The sequence below is a fragment of the Astatotilapia calliptera genome, chromosome 7 (assembly GCF_964374335.1).
Source record: "Astatotilapia calliptera chromosome 7, fAstCal68.1, whole genome shotgun sequence".
NCBI lineage: Eukaryota > Metazoa > Chordata > Actinopteri > Cichliformes > Cichlidae > Astatotilapia > Astatotilapia calliptera.
In genome coordinates this window covers 47,300,568-47,318,811 of record NC_137428.1, presented here as the reverse complement: position 1 = coordinate 47,318,811, position 18,244 = coordinate 47,300,568, and the positions used below count along the sequence as shown (strand labels likewise).

At 39.7% G+C, this 18,244-nt stretch overlaps 1 protein-coding gene across 2 annotated transcripts in view; it reads right to left on the bottom strand.

The window, feature by feature from the left end:
• insc (INSC spindle orientation adaptor protein) overlaps positions 1–18,244 on the bottom strand; it is a 67,691-nt gene that overhangs the window by 12,971 nt on the left and 36,476 nt on the right. For both annotated transcript variants that reach the window (XM_026175087.2, XM_080303763.1), the window contains exons 3-7: positions 14,051–14,417; positions 13,756–13,808; positions 13,540–13,663; positions 12,193–12,306; positions 1–24 (exon numbers count right to left, since the gene is read on the bottom strand). The exon at positions 1–24 is cut by the window's left edge and continues 102 nt beyond it. In XM_026175087.2, the coding sequence (XP_026030872.1) occupies positions 1–24; positions 12,193–12,306; positions 13,540–13,663; positions 13,756–13,808; positions 14,051–14,417 (682 nt within the window). The remainder of the gene's footprint in view (positions 25–12,192; positions 12,307–13,539; positions 13,664–13,755; positions 13,809–14,050; positions 14,418–18,244) is intronic.

The following is an 18,244-nucleotide window of genomic DNA, read 5'->3' as shown; positions in this document are numbered from 1 at the left end:
AAACAGGGCTACCACAGCTCCTTCCTGTAGGAAAAGAAAACGTGTTATTTTAATATTTAAGTCTAAGGAGAAAAGTGCACGCTTGTATGTGCACTCATGTTATTCAGTGCCACATTCAGGTCCCACAATAGCATCATCTGTTCGGTGAGTCTTGATCAGGGGAACAAGCTAAAGCTACTAAGTCACTGTAAAAAAGAACTTTAAAAATGTAATACATTTACGAAACCAATGTTTCACAAATGCTTTGTGAAAGTTGCAAAACAAGAATATATAAACAATAAAAACTGTTTATCTAGACTCATGTGAGACTGGATGATCATTATGATTATTAATCATTATCATCCATCCATCCATTCTCTTCCGCTTGGGGGGGCTGAAGCCTATCCCAGCTGTCTCAGGGCGAAAGGCAGGGTAGACCATGGACAGGTTGGCAGTCTGACACAGGGCTTAATCATTATCACTTGGTTTATTTCTGCTAAGTGTAAATGCAGAAGCTGTTCACATGACGGCTGGTATAAACTTTATATTTCAACAAGACAATCCTAATTCAGTTGATTCAAAACAAGGACCTTCTTGCCGTGAGGCAACAGTCCTTTTTTTGCTTAAAGTCTATCCTGAGTTTCTAAATTTGTCAGTGGGACACTTTACTATTTTTCAAAGCATTAGTGAATGTGGGACAAAAATTGGTAAAACATTCAGAGTCCAACTTGCAACTTTCACAGGCCTGACATTAGATTGCTCAACGCCAAATTATTCAGGATGCATCATTGTCAGCTCTTGCCTTGAAGCGCACATTACTGTGCAAAACAATGGATCAAATTACTTCTTGCTAGACTGTGTTATGAGAGCCAACTATCCCTACACATTTAAGCCAATAGCAGCATACTGGTTTTAAAGAGTCCAAGAGACCCGGAATGACCGATAGACTTGGCCAGCTTCATTCAGTGAGCCTGCCAACCACAGAACCTATCAAATAGCTCACACAATCTATCATGTCAGGTTAAAACAGCCAAAATATATATATTTCATGAATAGAAAACACTGAGAAGGGGGAAAAAAGATGATTTGCTAGCCATAATAACTGTGCATTTTCTGTTGCGTATGCTTGGTGTAAACAAACAAAAACAGATCCTCCTGTATTGGCTGCATGTCCACTTTAAAGCACCCCTTTGACAAAAAACACTTGCAGGTATTGAATTCTATTCACTGTGCAGATAGCTAGAATTACCTGGAGGAAGATGAAGCCTGTAACTACCACCATTATCCTAATAAGGCAATTATACTGGGCTGGCATGTCTCATATGCTGCTAAGGCCATGCTGCCAGGGCTTGGAGTGGTTAATCATCCTGCCCTCCAGCCTGACCGCTACTTCCCCGCTTGCTGCCTACGCTGTATCGGACCACCATACCTGGAAGAACTACCAACACTGATGGACAGTTTTCAGTAAACCCTCTAAAACACTGAGAGGCTTACATGCTGATTCCAAATGCCTGGGTGGCGCTGGAGAGCCTGTTGATCCTGTTACTTCACTCTGATGCAAATCTCACTTAAAGTTGATGTTCAAAACGAGTCTGTGGCACCGAGCATTAGTTCTTTGGTTTAAATTATTTAAAGCTAGCTTTATTATTATTTTTTTAAATATTTAGTGTCCAGAAGTATTTAACCAACCGAATTATGTCTTCAGTGACATTTTGTATTTATACACATATTTCACTCAAGGCCATTGCAGTCAAAAAATATGATTTAATCTGCAGTCATTTATATTTGGCAGTATGGTCCAGGAACTTCCTGCATTTCTATTTGCACACAAAGCCTTAGGATGGAAGAGCAATATCAAGACTCGCAGTGCCACAGCCAGCATCAGAAATACATTTTATTAAGTATTAAGGGTTTTTTACACATTATCATGTACAATATAAAGCACCTTGAGGTGACTGTTGTGTGTTGGATTTGCTGCTATATTAATAAAACTGAACTCAGTTGAAGTCAGATGCAGCTTGGAAAGGAGGAGCTGGGGTGCAGGTGGGTTGCAAAACGACTTACAGAGACAGTAGCAACTGCAGTTAAACTAAATCGATATCGTGCCCTTTATGACATTTTCCCATAGGATGTGTGCCATTGGCTGACACAAAGATCAGCTGTTATAAATGCACCGTTTGTTTAAGCTTCAGATACATTTAAACTGTATCTCCTGCATCCATCCATTCGCTTCCGCTTATCCTTTTCAGGGTTGCGGGGGGCACCGGAGCCTATCCCAGCTCTCATGGGGCGAGAGGCGGGGTACACCCTGGACAGGTCGCCAGTCTGTCGCAGGGCTAACACACAGGGACAGACAACCATTCGCACTCACATTCACTTGCACATTCACACCTAGGCTACGTTCACACTGCAGGTCTTAATGCTCAATTCCGATTTTTTGATCAAATCCGATTTTTTTGTCTCCTCGTTCACACTACAAATAAAATGCGACAGCAAACGCGCTCTAGTGTGAACGCTCAAAGCGGCCCGCATGCGCAAAAGAAGATGTCACACACAACGCGCTCTGTTTAGACCAAGAACAAACAGTATTGTTTGACTGATGGCCGTTAATATAAAGACTTCGGACTTTACGTTTCCCAATTTTTGCTTTAAGTTATTTTGTTATTTACATAATAATGTAGATGACCTAATAATGATCCTTATTGCTGTTTAAGAGAGGAGCGGTGCTTCAAAGGATAGCTGCAGATTTCTGTCAGAATCTGCAGATTATACAGTACAAATAAAATGTTTACGTTGTCTTCCCAACAGTTTCACTGACATCTACACTGGATGGCTAGGAAGCGTTCGCGATGTCTTCTCGGGCGCTGATAATTGGCTTCAGTGTTGTGTCGGTGACGTAAAAGGCGGATTTAATGCGACTTGACCGTTCAAACAGCAGTCGCTTTCTAAAACATCGGATATGTATCGGATTCAGTACCACATACGAAAGTGACCCAGATCGGATTTGAAAATATCGGATTTGCGCCGTTCACACTGTCATAGCATGATCGGATATGGGTCGCATAGGGTCAAAAAAATCGGATTTGATGCGCTTTCGCCTGCAGTGTGAACATAGCCCTAGTGGCAATTTGGATTATCCAATTAACCTATCCCCACAAGCTGCATGTCTTTGGACGGTGGGAGGAAGTCGGAGTACCCGGAGAGAACCCACGCAAACACGGGGAGAAGATGCAAACTCCACACAGAAAGGATGGTGGAATTGAACTCAGGACCTTCTTGCTGTGCGGCAACAGTGCTAACCACCTTGCCACCATGCTGCCACCATCCTGCATAATCTTCCCAAAATATAATCTACCTTAAATTAACTGAATGTAATATGTGTATTGTTGGCAGCAGGTTTAATAAAACTGAAAACTATATTGCTTCAGTTTTTTAATACTAGCACCTACTAACAAAAAGACACAAAACTGTAGGCCTTAGTCTTGTTTCAAGCAAAGTACCATAACTGGATGAAGATTCATAGATCTTCTGTGATCTTTCTTAATATACTGTAAAAAAAAAAAAAAAAAAGTAAATAAATAGAAATGGCTCAGAGGAACAGACTACAGAGATTTGTTCAGACAATCGTCACTCTCTGGTGGAAGCACCTTTCTATTATTTCATCCCCACAGACTTTTCTTTTACAGATTATTAGACTTGTTGGCTTGTTTCTTTTCTCTGACAAACAACTTGCACTTGTTGCTTCCACTGACTTCATCCCCATCTCTTAAATTAAGCCCACAGAACACATTTGTTCTCACACTCACGCATTTTGGTTCTTGTTGCAATAACATCAAGTGAAACTTGACTACTCACTGGAAAATGCTTCTTTATCTGCGTGTTTGCATGTATAACCCTACACGGTGTATAATCTGTTTCCATCTTATAACTTCCTGAGTCGTGCTCTCTGGGCTTGTTTCGCTTGTAAACACCAAACATGCAACTACAGGCAGTTTTCAGCAGGGTTTGTAAAAAAAGAAAGAAAGAAAGAAAGAAAGAAAGAAAGAAAGAAAGAAAGAAAGAAAGAAAGAAAGAAAGAAAGAAAGAAAGAAAGAAAGACTTTGTGCTTTAAGGGATGAGAAAGATGAAAATGAAGGGAGACTGGCAGGTATCTTTCATCTGATCCTAAAAGGGACGTCAAATTAGAGAGCTTCATGGGATTTACAGTATTTCTAAGCCCCCTTTCTACCCACAGAGCTTTGATGACACACTGGCTCTCACCAGGCCTGAGTTATTGCCATTTCATGCTCTACACGCCTTGCAGTTTACAGCTATCAGAGCAAGGACACACATATGACAAGTCTGCCAACATGGACAAATTTAGATTGAGATCTATCATGACAGTAGGCAAACACTGAGGATGCAAATTCGCGTGCACATCATGACACAGTCACTCTCCAGCGTTCCAGCTGCTATTTGATTTATGGTGTGGCACATGGCTCAGTATTAAAGCTGACATGAAACACCACATTTATAATGGCTAACTTACAAACCTCCAGGTTCATTATGACATTTATAAAGAGAAACTTCACAATTATAATTTACAACTGAGGAATGCAAGGAGGTCCTACTTCTCTGACATCATCACTAAAAACAGCCATAATGCTCGGGTCTTATTTTCTACAGTTGACAGGCTAACAAACCCTCCTGTGTCAGTGGCAGCTGAACTTCATTCGACCATGGCCTGCAATGACTTTGCCAAATTCTTCACTGAAAAAATCCAAAAAATTAGACAAGCAATTGGTACATCAACAGCAGATCCAGGATATGTACTGTGTCCACCAAAAAACTGTTTAAACACCATGAAACAGTTTCAACCTATTAACAGCAAAGACCTGGAGGACATCTTAGGTCAACTGAACTCCTCCTCCTGCTGTTTAGATGTCCTGCCAACAAGTTTTTTCAAAAAGGTCTCAAAGACTTTAGAGTCAGACCTGTTACAGATCGTCAACTTTTCTTTATTATCAGGTGTGTTTCCAGAATCACTAAAAACTGCTGTAATCAAACCTATACTGAAAAAGGACAATCTTGACAAGACACAAATGAACAACTACAGGCCGATCTCAAATCTCCCGTTTTTAAGTAAGATCATTGAAAAAGCAGTTTCTCAACAGCTCAGTTACTTCTTAAAACAGAATAATTGCTACGATGCCTTCCAGTCAGGTTTTAGACAGAACCACAGCACTGAAACCGCTCTGACCAAAGTGTTTAATGACATATGTCTGAATACAGACAGTGGAAAAATGTCAGTCCTAGTTTTACTGGATCTCAGTGCAGCATTTGATACAGTTGACCACAACATATTACTCAAACGACTGGAGAACTGGACAGGTCTTTCAGGAACTGTACTAAACTGGTTCAAAACATACGTAGAAAACAGGAAATACTTTGTATCAATAGGTAACTTCACATCTGAGCAGACAAGTATCACATGTGGAGTTCCCCAAGGTTCCATCTTGGGACACCTTCTGTTTAACATCTACATGCTCCCACTGGCACAGATTATAAACAACAACAAAATAAACTATCACAGCTATGCAGATGACACACAAATATATATCACAATGTCACCAGGAGACCGAGGCCCTGTACAGGCTCTTGGTAAATGCATTGAGGAAATCAATGACTGGTTGTGCCACAATTTTCTCCAGCTAAACAAAAACAAAACTGAGGTAATAGTCTTTGGCGCCAAAGAAAAACGATTACAGGTCACCAGAGAACTTCAATCTATACATCTAAAAACCACAAACCAGGCGAGAAATTTGGGTGTAGTGATGGATGCAGACCTAAACTTAGAAAAACACATTAAGACAATAACAAAGTCAGCTTACTATCACCTCAAGAATATATCAAGGATAAAAGATCTGATGTCTCAACAGGACCTGGAAAAACTAGTCCATGCATTCATCTTTAGTAGGCTTGATTACTGTAACAGCATCTTTACAGGTCTACCTAAAAAATCAGTCAGACAACTACAGCTCATTCAGAACTCTGCTGCTCGAGTCCTCACTAAGACCAAAAAAGTGGACCACATCAGTCCAGCTCTGAGGTCCTTACACTGGCTGCCTGTCCGTCAGAGGATAGACTTTAAAGTTCTGATGCTGGCCTATAAAGCTCTGAATGGTTTAGGACCAAAATACATCAATGACCTCCTGACCCACTATGAACCATCCAGATCCCTCAGGTCATCTGGATCCGGTCTTTTATCAGTTCCCAGAGTCAGAACCAGACACGGAGAAGCTGCATTCAGCTTTTATGCTCCTTATATCTGGAACAAACTCCCAGAAAGCCTCAGATCAGCTGAAACACTCAGTTTATTTAAATCCAGGTTGAAGACTCACCTATTCTCAGCTGCATTTGAATAAAGCACCAAATCCACACTTTAAGCTTAAATTTCAAAACTTACATTTAACTACTGATTTTATCTACTGTTCTGATTTTATCTGTTTTGATTTTATATACTGTTGTTTGTTTGTTTGTTTGTTTGTTAATTAGTTAGTTAGTTTATTTGCTTGTTTTATTCAATTTTAAATCATGCTTTTTATTTGTTCTTGTTTCTAATGTCTCTGTAAAGCACTTTGAATCACCTTGTTGTTGAATTGTGCTATACAAATAAACTTGCCTTGCCTTGCCTTACACCATGGAGTCTAATACAGCGCACCTGACTCAAACAGGTTCTCCTCCATACAGTCCTCATTTGTAAAGTGCTCTAGAAACCCAAACATTACAGCAAACAGGTGGATTTTCCAGTTTGAGTGCAGCTAGTAAAGAATGAAAAACGTGTTGCTTTAAAGACAGAAAGTAAAAGTGGACGGTATATCCTCTTCTTTTTTTTTTTACATAAAAGCCATTGTTGTAGCCACAAGCAGTAGAAAACTGACCTCTTTAGGCTTCTTTTCAGTTTTAATTGCCTTGTTTTCCACTGAGTTATCGGTCCTATCAGTTAGCTAACATAAACTAATGTGAGTCCATCCGGTCTTTAAGTCTGACGTCATTAGCCGTTTCAGGGTCCAACTCTGCTTCGGGTCCCAAAGTCAAACAAATACTGCGGCATCACTGAGAGTTACAAACTGATTCAATTTTTTCATCTTTAATAAAATGACAATTGACAATTGTGATCCATGAAAACAGAATTTATTAAATTTAACAGAGTTAGAAGTTAGCAGGAAGTTAGCTCACTAGTTTCCACCTAAGCATGATATACCATGTTCTGACTGAGAGATTTCTGAAAAAATTAAAACGTACAGCTCTGCTATCACTTCCAACATAAATGAAGACAGAAAACTAAACAGCAGTGACGTTTGTAGGGTTACTGAAGTTGGACTAGCTGGTATATAATGATGTGCTATGTGATGGCTAGCAAGACAGCTATGTTAGCATAACGTAAACACATTGAAGCTGGAGGATGAATGCTAACTTTTTCCACTCAATAAAAGTTAATATCATTGCATGGCAGGATGGTGTAAACGGACCAAGTTAGGAGAACAACTGAGATAATCTATCCACAATATAAGGTTAGTCATTAATATACTGCTGCATGGGCTGGGCTGTACAGGGAGTGCAGAATTATTAGGCAAATGAGTATTTTGTCCACATCATCCTCTTCATGCATGTTGTCTTACTCCAAGCTGTATCGAAAGCCTACTACCAATTAAGCATATTAGGTGATGTGCATCTCTGTAATGAGAAGGGGTGTGGTCTAATGACATCAACACCCTATATCAGGTGTGCATAATTATTAGGCAACTTCCTTTCCTTTGGCAAAATGGGTCAAAAGAAGGACTTGACAGGCTCAGAAAAGTCAAAAATAGTGAGATATCTTGCAGAGGGATGCAGCAGTCTCAAAATTGCAAAGCTTCTGAAGCGTGATCATCGAAGAAGCGTGTGGAAAAACCAAGGCGCAAAATAACTGCCCATGAACTGAGAAAAGTCAAGCGTGCAGCTGCCAAGATGCCACTTGCCACCAGTTTGGCCATATTTCAGAGCTGCAACATCACTGGAGTGCCCAAAAGCACAAGGTGTGCAATACTCAGAGACATGGCCAAGGTAAGAAAGGCTGAAAGACGACCGCCACTGAACAAGACACACAAGCTGAAACGTCAAGACTGGGCCAAGAAATATCTCAAGACTGGTTTTTCTAAGGTTTTATGGACTGATGAAATGAGAGTGAGTCTTGATGGGCCAGATGGATGGGCCCGTGGCTGGATTGGTAAAGGGCAGAGAGCTCCAGTCCGACTCAGACGCCAGCAAGGTGGAGGTGGAGTAGTGGTTTGGGCTGGTATCATCAAAGATGAGCTTGTGGGGCCTTTTCGGGTTGAGGATGGAGTCAAGCTCAACTCCCAGTCCTACTGCCAGTTTCTGGAAGACACCTTCTTCAAGCAGTGGTACAGGAAGAAGTCTGCATCCTTCAAGAAAAACATGATTTTCATGCAGGACAATGCTCCATCACACGCGTCCAAGTACTCCACAGCGTGGCTGGCAAGAAAGGGTATAAAAGAAGAAAAACTAATGACATGGCCACCTTGTTCACCTGATCTGAACCCCATTGAGAACCTGTGGTCCATCGTCAAATGTGAGATTTACAAGGAGGGAAAACAGTACACCTCTCTGAACAGTGTCTGGGAGGCTGTGGTTGCTGCTGCACGCAATGTTGATGGTGAACAGATCAAAACACTGACAGAATCCATGGATGGCAGGCTTTTGAGTGTCCTTGCAAAGAAAGGTGGCTATATTGGTCGCTGATTTGTTTTTGTTTTATTTTTGAATGTCAGAAATGTATATTTGTGAATGTGGAGATGTTATATTGGTTTCACTGGTAAAAATAAATAATTGAAATGGGTATATATTTGTTTTTTGTTAAGTTGCCTAATAATTATGCACAGTAATAGTCACCTGCACACACAGATATCCCCCTAAAATAGCTAAAACTAAAAACAAACTAAAAACTACTTCCAAAAACATTCAGCTTTGATATTAATGAGTTTTTTGGGTTCATTGAGAACATGGTTGTTGTTCAATAATAAAATTATTCCTCAAAAATACAACTTGCCTAATAATTCTGCACTCCCTGTAGTTACATCAGAAGGTTTTAAAAACTGAGCTTTAAAATGAATAGTGGTAATAAAAACCGAGTGAGGCCAACAATTATCACTGCCTTTTTTAGGGGCTTGTTCAGATTAAATAGAACAAGATACAAAGCATTAAAACGTGTTAAAAACACAAGAACCTTATTAAACACAGAGTAGTTTGGACCTGGAAGCAGGGTTCATATGTCATCACTTAAAGACCAGTGGCAAACCAACCAAACAACCTAGTGATGTCACGTTCTATACTGGCACAAGATGGTGCTTTAAATGCTCTAAAAACGTTAACTTTAAACACTTCTTGAATCCAGCTTTGCAGACACTGCTAAATCCGTGACAACTGCTCTTTCTGCCTGGCTGCTGAATTTTGTTACTGTATTGGTTGATGTGTTTTATTCCTAAGACATGCAGAAAATATAAATATAAAAAATGTAAATGACTATAAAAAGGTAGGTATGTATAATTATGGTTCATCTCTAAAACACCAAAGAAAATAAAATAGTTTGAATTTGATGGATTAAAGAATAAATAATGCTTTTAGATGAATATGGTGGGCATTTATTTTGTTTGTTTTGTCATTTTGAGTGGGTCATGAGCTAAAGGCAGGCATGAATAGTGTTCAGCGATAATTTGTATGATTTGTTCTGATCTGTTTGGTATGACAGATGTGTGCAGTCAACCGTCCCAAATCAGCCTTGATGGCGTGAATACTCAGGGTCTGATAAGCTGTCAATTACTGAGAAGTGCTTTGGAAAAACATCACCTACAAGGGTTTGAAATCACAAGAGAGAAAAAAAATACTTAATATGTTTTGAAATAATGGCTTATTAAAATCAGGGCATGAGAGTTGATAGACTTGACAATAATTTGTTGACACATATTTTTTAATATTTTCAATTTAAATCATTTGTGCAGCGCTTTTTAAAAAATCCTCCTCAGGTGTAGGTTCAATAAAATATCTGCAAGTTGAGGAAACGCACAGTTTTAATACATGTGATTTACTTACTGTACTGAACACTGTACATTTTATTTACAGCTTCTATAATCAACTTAAAATATTACAATTGATCAAATGACTTTCTGTGTGTCAAAGGAGTAACTCATAGTGAAAAACCCACAGTGATTTACTGGTTGGCTGTGCTGACCCTGTAGGTTCAGCACTTTACCTACTGGTACTTATAAAGTGGTTTTTTTTTTACTGTAACTGCACTCAAAGCACTTTTGACTACAAATGACATTCGCCCAGTCACACGTTCATGCAGGCGCTTTTTCTGTACCTAAGTGCTTTGTCTAATATTTGCACACACACTCACGCTCCGATGGACACATCAGAGGCAACTCGGGTTCATTGTCTTGCCCAAGGATACTTCAACATGCAGACTGGATCCACCAACCTTCTGATTATTAGATGGCCTGCTCTAAGTCCTGAGCCACAACTGCTCCCACTGTGTAGTCAAGTCATTTGTGTAATCATGGGTTGGGTCACAGGACCTGCATTAAAGGCTAGACTCCACCCCTGCACCACATGGATTACATCAGATTTTACAAACCGATTATTTACTTTATATTATGTGTGATGTGATGATTCCACGACAAATCTTAGAGTACGACACTTGACATAACAACAACAACCATCAACAACCAATAACTAAGCAAAAGCAGCAAATCTTTACTCCTGTTGTCATGCAAATTACAAGTTATCATTATCACACTATTTCCTCTTTTAAGGTACCTCACTGGCTCAAGCTGTATGATAGCTACAATGATTTTTAACATCATGGGAGTCCACCCATCTGATTTTTTAACCTTTTTATCTTTTTATCTAACACTAAAATCAGCCCATCAACAAAGACACTGGCATAGAGATGGAGAGGGTGGAAATGTCAGGTCCCCACCCAGACATTTAAATGGCTAATTGCTGTTCTTCAGTGCACGAGTGAAGTCAGCAGCAGTGGAAAATTTGTAATGAGCAAAATGTTCAAATATGAGCTGATGTTATGCATCAAAGGGGTGTGTGAGAAAGTGTAATAGACATATAGCTGAAAGCAAATTATTTGCTATGGTGGGTTTCAGGATTCCTCTGAGATGGTTCGTCCAGCTCTGCTACACACCAAGTTAAGAACATAGACTGTATTTTAAGGATGGATGTAGGCACTGTGACATTATCCTTTGGTTTGTAAAGCCCAGTTTTGAAGCCTTGAGATTGGTGTTTGGAGGGGAGTGGAGTGCTAAGTTATTATCTAATGATCACAAAGCTTAATTAGCAAATTGCATAAATAGACTACATGCAATCAAATATGTGCCATACTGCAAAAATGACATACTGAAAAAATAATACTGGGTCCTGGAGCACTGAAACAGGAGCAAAGACTTCCTTGACAGGCTGTTGGTATAATTAAGCAGTATGCCACATATTCAGATAATTTATGTGGAGGTGAAGTGAAGATGACCTGTAACCTGTCACTTAAGGCGACCTCATCTTTAAACTATATATAAATGGTTGAAAATGTACCCTTGTATGATTGCTATGAAGCCTTTGTTAGCTTTTAAGAGTACCACACTGTAAACATTAATTTGTTTCTGCAAAGCTCAACGATATCCATGGGGACTGACTTGCTTTGCAGAAACAGCCTCATTTTTACATGGCTTTACTTTCTTAGCCCTGGAGCTTGGTTAAAAAAGCAAGAGTGGATTAAAAGGTAAAGACACCTGAGCAACCTGAATGTGTAATCAATACTTACGACTAATGAGAGCTGACAGTATTGATCTGACAATTTGGCTGCAAAGAGCGTGTATGTGTGTGTATGAGTGGGCCAGGAAGTGTCTTATCAAAAGCATCCTGAAAGCGGTCAGCTAACTAATGGCCAATACAGACTTGCTGTCCAGTCTGTCGTTTCTTATCTCACAGTGAAATAGCTTTATAGAGGCATGTATAATAAGATAGCTGGCAATCCCAGGTCTGCTGGTTAGAATGACAAACATCGGTATAGGTGGACTTTCCACAGGAGTGAATAAAATGAAGCAAGGTCCCAGTTGCTCTCTAAATGTAGTAAGAAGGATAGCATAGAGTCTATTTTTATGTCCCGAGTACCTTGGCAATGATGCTGCAGAGCTGAGGTCCATCCTGGGTTAGGGACAGCAGGTTGCTAATGGCACTACCAATGGTATGAAGGCTGTCCGATGATTCAATCTGCTTGATCAGAACCTGCAAGGAAATTGACATCTTTATCATTTTATTCACAACTCAACACATTTCAAATCATCACTTTTAACGACATGATGCATAAATCTGTTTCTAGTGGCTCATTAATACTGTTATGGTGTCAGCTGTGTCATCTTATTTCGATACAACCACTGGATAGCACAAACATGACAGGCATTTCTAAGTCTATTTCTATAAGTGTGCAACAATCAAGGGACAATTTCTCTCCTTCTTATCTGACCCAAACATGGAGTGTAACTATATATATACATATATATGTGTGTGTGTGTGTGTGTGCTTGGATCCAAAATATTACTATACACAGTATCTGTTTTAACGGCATCACAGTCAGTGTTGCTTAAAGTGGGACAGAGAACAATAGACTGCATTTATAGGATTGACTGATTGGTTGATTGACATAATATTACTGGCAACTTTTCGTGTTGCCCCTAACTCTCTGTCTAGAAAAAAAAAAGAACTAAGAGTAGCCAGCAGTATCTGCAGGACTGTACACCATGATTAAAGGCACTTGTTGCAATTACCCGCCACAAAATTTAAATGATAGCCTTCACCACCAGGTGGAAGCATTTTACCAGTAGGTAGGTATGTGTAGGTACTTTAATTACAATTTCTTTCCATTTATATTTTAAATTGTCTGAAATGAGCCTGTTAGTTCTCTTTGATTCTTTTAGTTATACAAAAATTATTTATCTACATGACACTGTAACGATGATCTATTAATCGGGAGGCTATTTAGGGTTTTGTTTTGCTTTGGTTCTTTTCCTCTCAGCCTACTCTTAGGTGGAGATGGGCAGGTTCTGCTGTGGGACTCCACACTTCAGCGAACACACCTTTTAGGATTCACTCATTTCCATCCAGTACTTAAGGACCAGCTGAAGCTCACATTCTTCTCCAGATTGTTGTTGAAAGTAGCCGTGGTGATCAGGCTCCTCGTGCTAACTGTAAGTCACAAACTATGTATGGTCCTTGTGGAAATCTTGGTCTTCCCCATCGCCAAAACTCTCTTCTTTCTTTTGATCACTCCATAACAACAAACTTTGCTAAATTCAACGCTGAGATTGTTTGGCTCTTACTTCAGAGTTGAATTATTTACACCACTGATTACAACACTCTTATAAATTAGGCAAAGCAACACCTCAACCTATCAGCAAAATTATAAACACATGACACTGCAGAGCACACAACGGAATATGCGCAAATACAGAAACTACATACCCGGATCTCATTGGCTAAAGCCATGTCAATCATGTTGCTGAACGAGTCACTGACATCTGTAAGGATCTCATGGATGGCCTCCCTCATGGATTTCAGGAAGAATTCATCGTCAGTGTGAAGGCACCTGTGGGTGCAAATCAAATGTTTGATTTAGAAAAACAAAGTATTTGTTTGGGAGTTTTTTAAATTACTGCATATTAACGTTGTAGATTTTACCTCTCTGTAATATTAGTCAGCTCCATACACTTTTCCAGCAAAGACTTCTCATACTACAACAAAACATGCACATTTAAGTGGTCAGACCTCCACAGTTCTAAACATAAATGGCCTGTCAGTGGGGTATAACTGCAGGTATTTGTAGATAACAGATGAGCAAATAATGTTCAGTAATGTAAGCTCAGCTTATGTCAAACAGCTCCAGTTAAAAAGAAACATTGTTCAGTTTTTTTCATTACTGTAAAATGGGCACATTTTTATGTATGCAAACCTAATTTTCAAAGTCAACCATCACCTTCTGCATCTCCGGCGGTGTGTTTCGAGCTGCACTGTACTCATGTACCAGTGAGCGAACATGGCAGTTTGCCCGTACAGCCGTGCTGTGGACCCTCTGCCAGCGTCCCTTCTCCAGCCGCTGAAACATCTTTCCTAGCTCTGTGCTGACCACCAAAGCTCGGCGAAGGAGCGTCTGCAAGTTGTTTCTAGCCACGTGGTCCCCTGCACTAACCCCAGAGCCCACAATCAGCTCTCCCTGCTGAGAGTCCTCCTCTACCCCGATGGGTTTGGCCTGGAGGACACACATGCACTCTACTTCCGTCATGTGACGGAGGTCTTCCATCCACCGCTGGACCGAGTCAACCTGAAGAGACTGCGCACGGGTACTGTGGGTGAAACAAACAGAATAATAGATTAAAAAATGTAATCTAATGTAAAAGTCTCAGTGTGAACAGGACTTTTTCTTAAACCAGAGGCAAAAGAACTAAGAGCAGGGATGTAGATTTAACACAATTTCAAGGAATCCCCTGTTTTCCCCATGTTTACATGCTGCATGTTGTCATTTATAACTCCAGCTTCGACCAAAAGTGAGTCAGCAATCCTGAAGACAACGGTGTCCCAATTTTTTGATTTTTGTTAGTGATACAACAGCGTTATTCAGCTTGTTGTGTATATCTGGTCCATTGCAAACAAAATGAAGGAAGATGGCACAGACTATTTTTCTATTGCCATCTATTGATTGCGGTATGCGAAGAAAACTTCTTTCCCTCCTTCTTGTTTGCTCAGACTAAATCGACAGCAACTGGCTCTTTGGTTTCTCATTATTAATTAGAATATCGAATACATATTGCTAAACAAACACTGCTACATACATGAAATGAATGTGCACTGGTTACTATGTACTGAGGGCAGTGTCATGTTAGAGAGAACATCATTAATGCTGACTGTCCTGCCTGCTATTCTGTAGCTTAAGCACATTTACATGAAAAAAGTCTGATCATCTTTGCCTCCTCCACAAGAAATAACATGGGTAATCAGTGGAAAATTAAGGAAATTCAAATTGGTTGTTAGGAAGCTTACTTGTCTGTGCCACCCTTGTCATCTCTATATAATTTTCCTGTTGTTTTTTCCTTTTTTCTTTGGAAAAAGTACATGATATATCATTAATCTCTTATGCCAAAACAAACACTGCTAATCCCTCACACAAACATCAATTGTCTTTATCCCATCATGGCCGGTGTATCTGCTCTGATGCAGGCTACTCATTATTGGATAAAAGAGAGGACAGTGTTTGAGTCAAAGATGGAACCTGCTCACTTCAATATTGAGCACCTGGCTTGTGAGTCAGAAAATGATCTAGCTAACAAACACAAACTGTACACCACCACTGGACATGGGTTGGAGTTCTTGCTCCTGTTGGCAAATCTTGCTGCAATAAATATAAGGTGAGCTGATATAAGGTGACAGCTTAAATTTTAGTTAGCTAAAACTGACCTCCAGCAAAGAGTTTTTCTTTTGTGTTTTTGGTAGTACTTGCATGTGTGTATTTCATTCTTTGTGAAACATGACAGATTGAAAACTTTTGAAGAATTCCTTGCTCATAGGGGGTGATTGTTGAGTTTTTCTCTGTATGTATTAGGGTCTACCTTACAATATAAAGCGCCTTTAGGCAACTGTTGTTGTGATTTGGCACTATATCAAAACAAAACAAAAAAACGGAATTGAAATGAATTAATTGGAAATAAATTTTAAAAAAACATGAAAAATAATGATGCTCAAAATTATGTTAAGTATATTAAAATGGGTTTCAACAGAGCAAATAACTTACATATGTAAGTACGTACGTATGTTTAAAAAGAAAAATCTAACCCAAAATTACAAAATTTCTTAAGGAACCAGCGATTGGGAACCATCCATATACCATATAGGTTATACATGTAAACTCCAGTATCATGATAATCAGTCACTGGAGACTACAGTATTCAGTTCTAAAATACCCAAATCAATAATGTGTTGTCAAGGTCAGTTATTCACAGATGATAGCCATCTTCTGTCCTCATTAGTCTAATCCCTCGTTTCCCCTCAGGATTGTGATGGCTTTAAGAAGCAGCTTTACTGAGCAAACACTCTCCCCACTTCAATCTCTCCCAGCAATGACCCTAATGAAGGGAGGCTTAAGGGGGCAATCCAGAGGCCAGCATCCCGCGAGGCAAAGCTCCCCGAAAGAGGATGGGTCGATGGCTACAACAGCCACCTTTGCTTTGAGGGAACACAGAGGAAAGGGTCTGAAGATGAATATTTTCCTCTTGGCTCTTGACTTGACTGCAGTTTGAAATGGCAACTGGCGACACATGTTGGGATATTGCACTGGTATTGAGTATTGGCTGACATCATCTGAATGAAGCACTGTTGTGTTTACATTTAGAACAAAGATTTGTCATTGAACAGCAGCAGCCATCATTATTAAGTGATGTCTTCGAGCTATGCAATGACCTTTATATTTTAGCAATAGCGGGTTACACAAGAATAAATCCTTAACAAGCCACAAATCTAATTATAGCTAATCTTATATTAAACATGATTGGAGGGCAGATGTGTGCTAGGGAATGGAACAGCAGATTTATATCACATTCATTTAAATTTTGAGTCGGCTACGAAAGACAAAGCATGTATGTTCTGATAAATATACATTCAGTGAGTCATCTGCCAACTGGGGATGGGGAGCATCGCGGCGAAAGATGTAAAATGTGCAGGCTGTAGAGAGAGGCAGCTCAGTGGTTCGAAACTCTGAAGCAGAGATAAATCTCATTCATTGTAAGAGAATGGAGATGTAATTAGCTATAAATTTAAACTGGAATAAGTAACTGCACAGAATAGTAAGCATTAATATGCCGCTTACTCTGCTAAGTGGGGTAAAAAGCTTCAGAGTGATCATCAGATGAGATGAGTTTTAGTTTAACTCTACCTAGGCGATTAAAGATATTAATATCTTTAAAATACTACTGAATCCTGTTTCCTGTTTTTTTCCTGCTTATCTGAAAGCCTCTTAAAAACCACTCTAGTTCTTGAAAGGTCCTTTGTTGGAGATTTGTCACGCAGCGGTGAATAACACAGTGATTCAACCTAAGTGGCAGATTAGTCACAAAGCTAAAGGTTTGATAATTATTAATTCTTTTTTTGGGGTGGGGGAGGTTTATTGGATGACAAAGAAACATAAAAAAAAAGCCTAATGGTAAAATGTGAACATTTGAAACTGTTTCCAGAATCTCCTGGTTTCTATCAGTCCAAAAATGTCATTTTAAAACCATTTGCTCGGTTATATCATAGCATCACACCAGGATGAACCCATCTGGATTTACACAACCAATAAAGCCCCGAAACACTCCCGTCATCATATGTTTAAAAAAAAAAAAGCAGATAATAATAGGTTTGTTTTCCAAAGGAGGGGAAGCGGTGCACTTCAGCTTGCAGGGCATGACAAATATTTACATGTGGGGCCAAAAGAGGGTCAGGCGACAGCAACTCTATTATCCCAGACAGGATGTCTCTGCAGTGATGAAGCATCAGTACTTCTCATCTGCTGGCAGCTGGCTGGCAGAAAACTGAGCAATGGTGGCAACGAAAGAGACAGGAGCTGGTTAAAAGGAGATAGCTGCGTTTTTGTTGCACGATTCTGCTCTTGTCGGTTTTTCATTTTAGTGTTCATTCTGCGTGATGATGAGGTAGGCGGGAGATGGGCTACTATCCGATGGTGCTAATTCCATTTTTCAACCTATGCATCTTTAAGGATAGAAAAACACGCAGTATCAACAGGTTCCGCTGTTTAAAAAATGGTAAACTTGGAGAATGCATAATCTGTTTTTAAAAAATATAAAGTGTAGATGGTAAAAAAAAAAAAAGAGTGGGACAATCTCTGAATGTTAAGATGAGTAGCTGAGCTTCATCAAAAAAAGGGCAAATCCTCTATGGATTTGTGAAGGAGTTCGGGCTGGTGTGCTGAGCTGGTGCGCCACAGTGAACTCACTCTTCCTGTAACACATCAGGTGAGAATTATAACCGGAGCTTTTAGATTATTCCCTCTTAAACTTTTTATGTACTTGAGGCACATGGAGTTCTGCTGCATGAGTCACTGTCAGGCTGCTGCTGTATGTTGAGCCCCTAAACGATCTATCCCTTAGCTCCACTGCAGATTTATGAAACAGAGAAGCTTGTG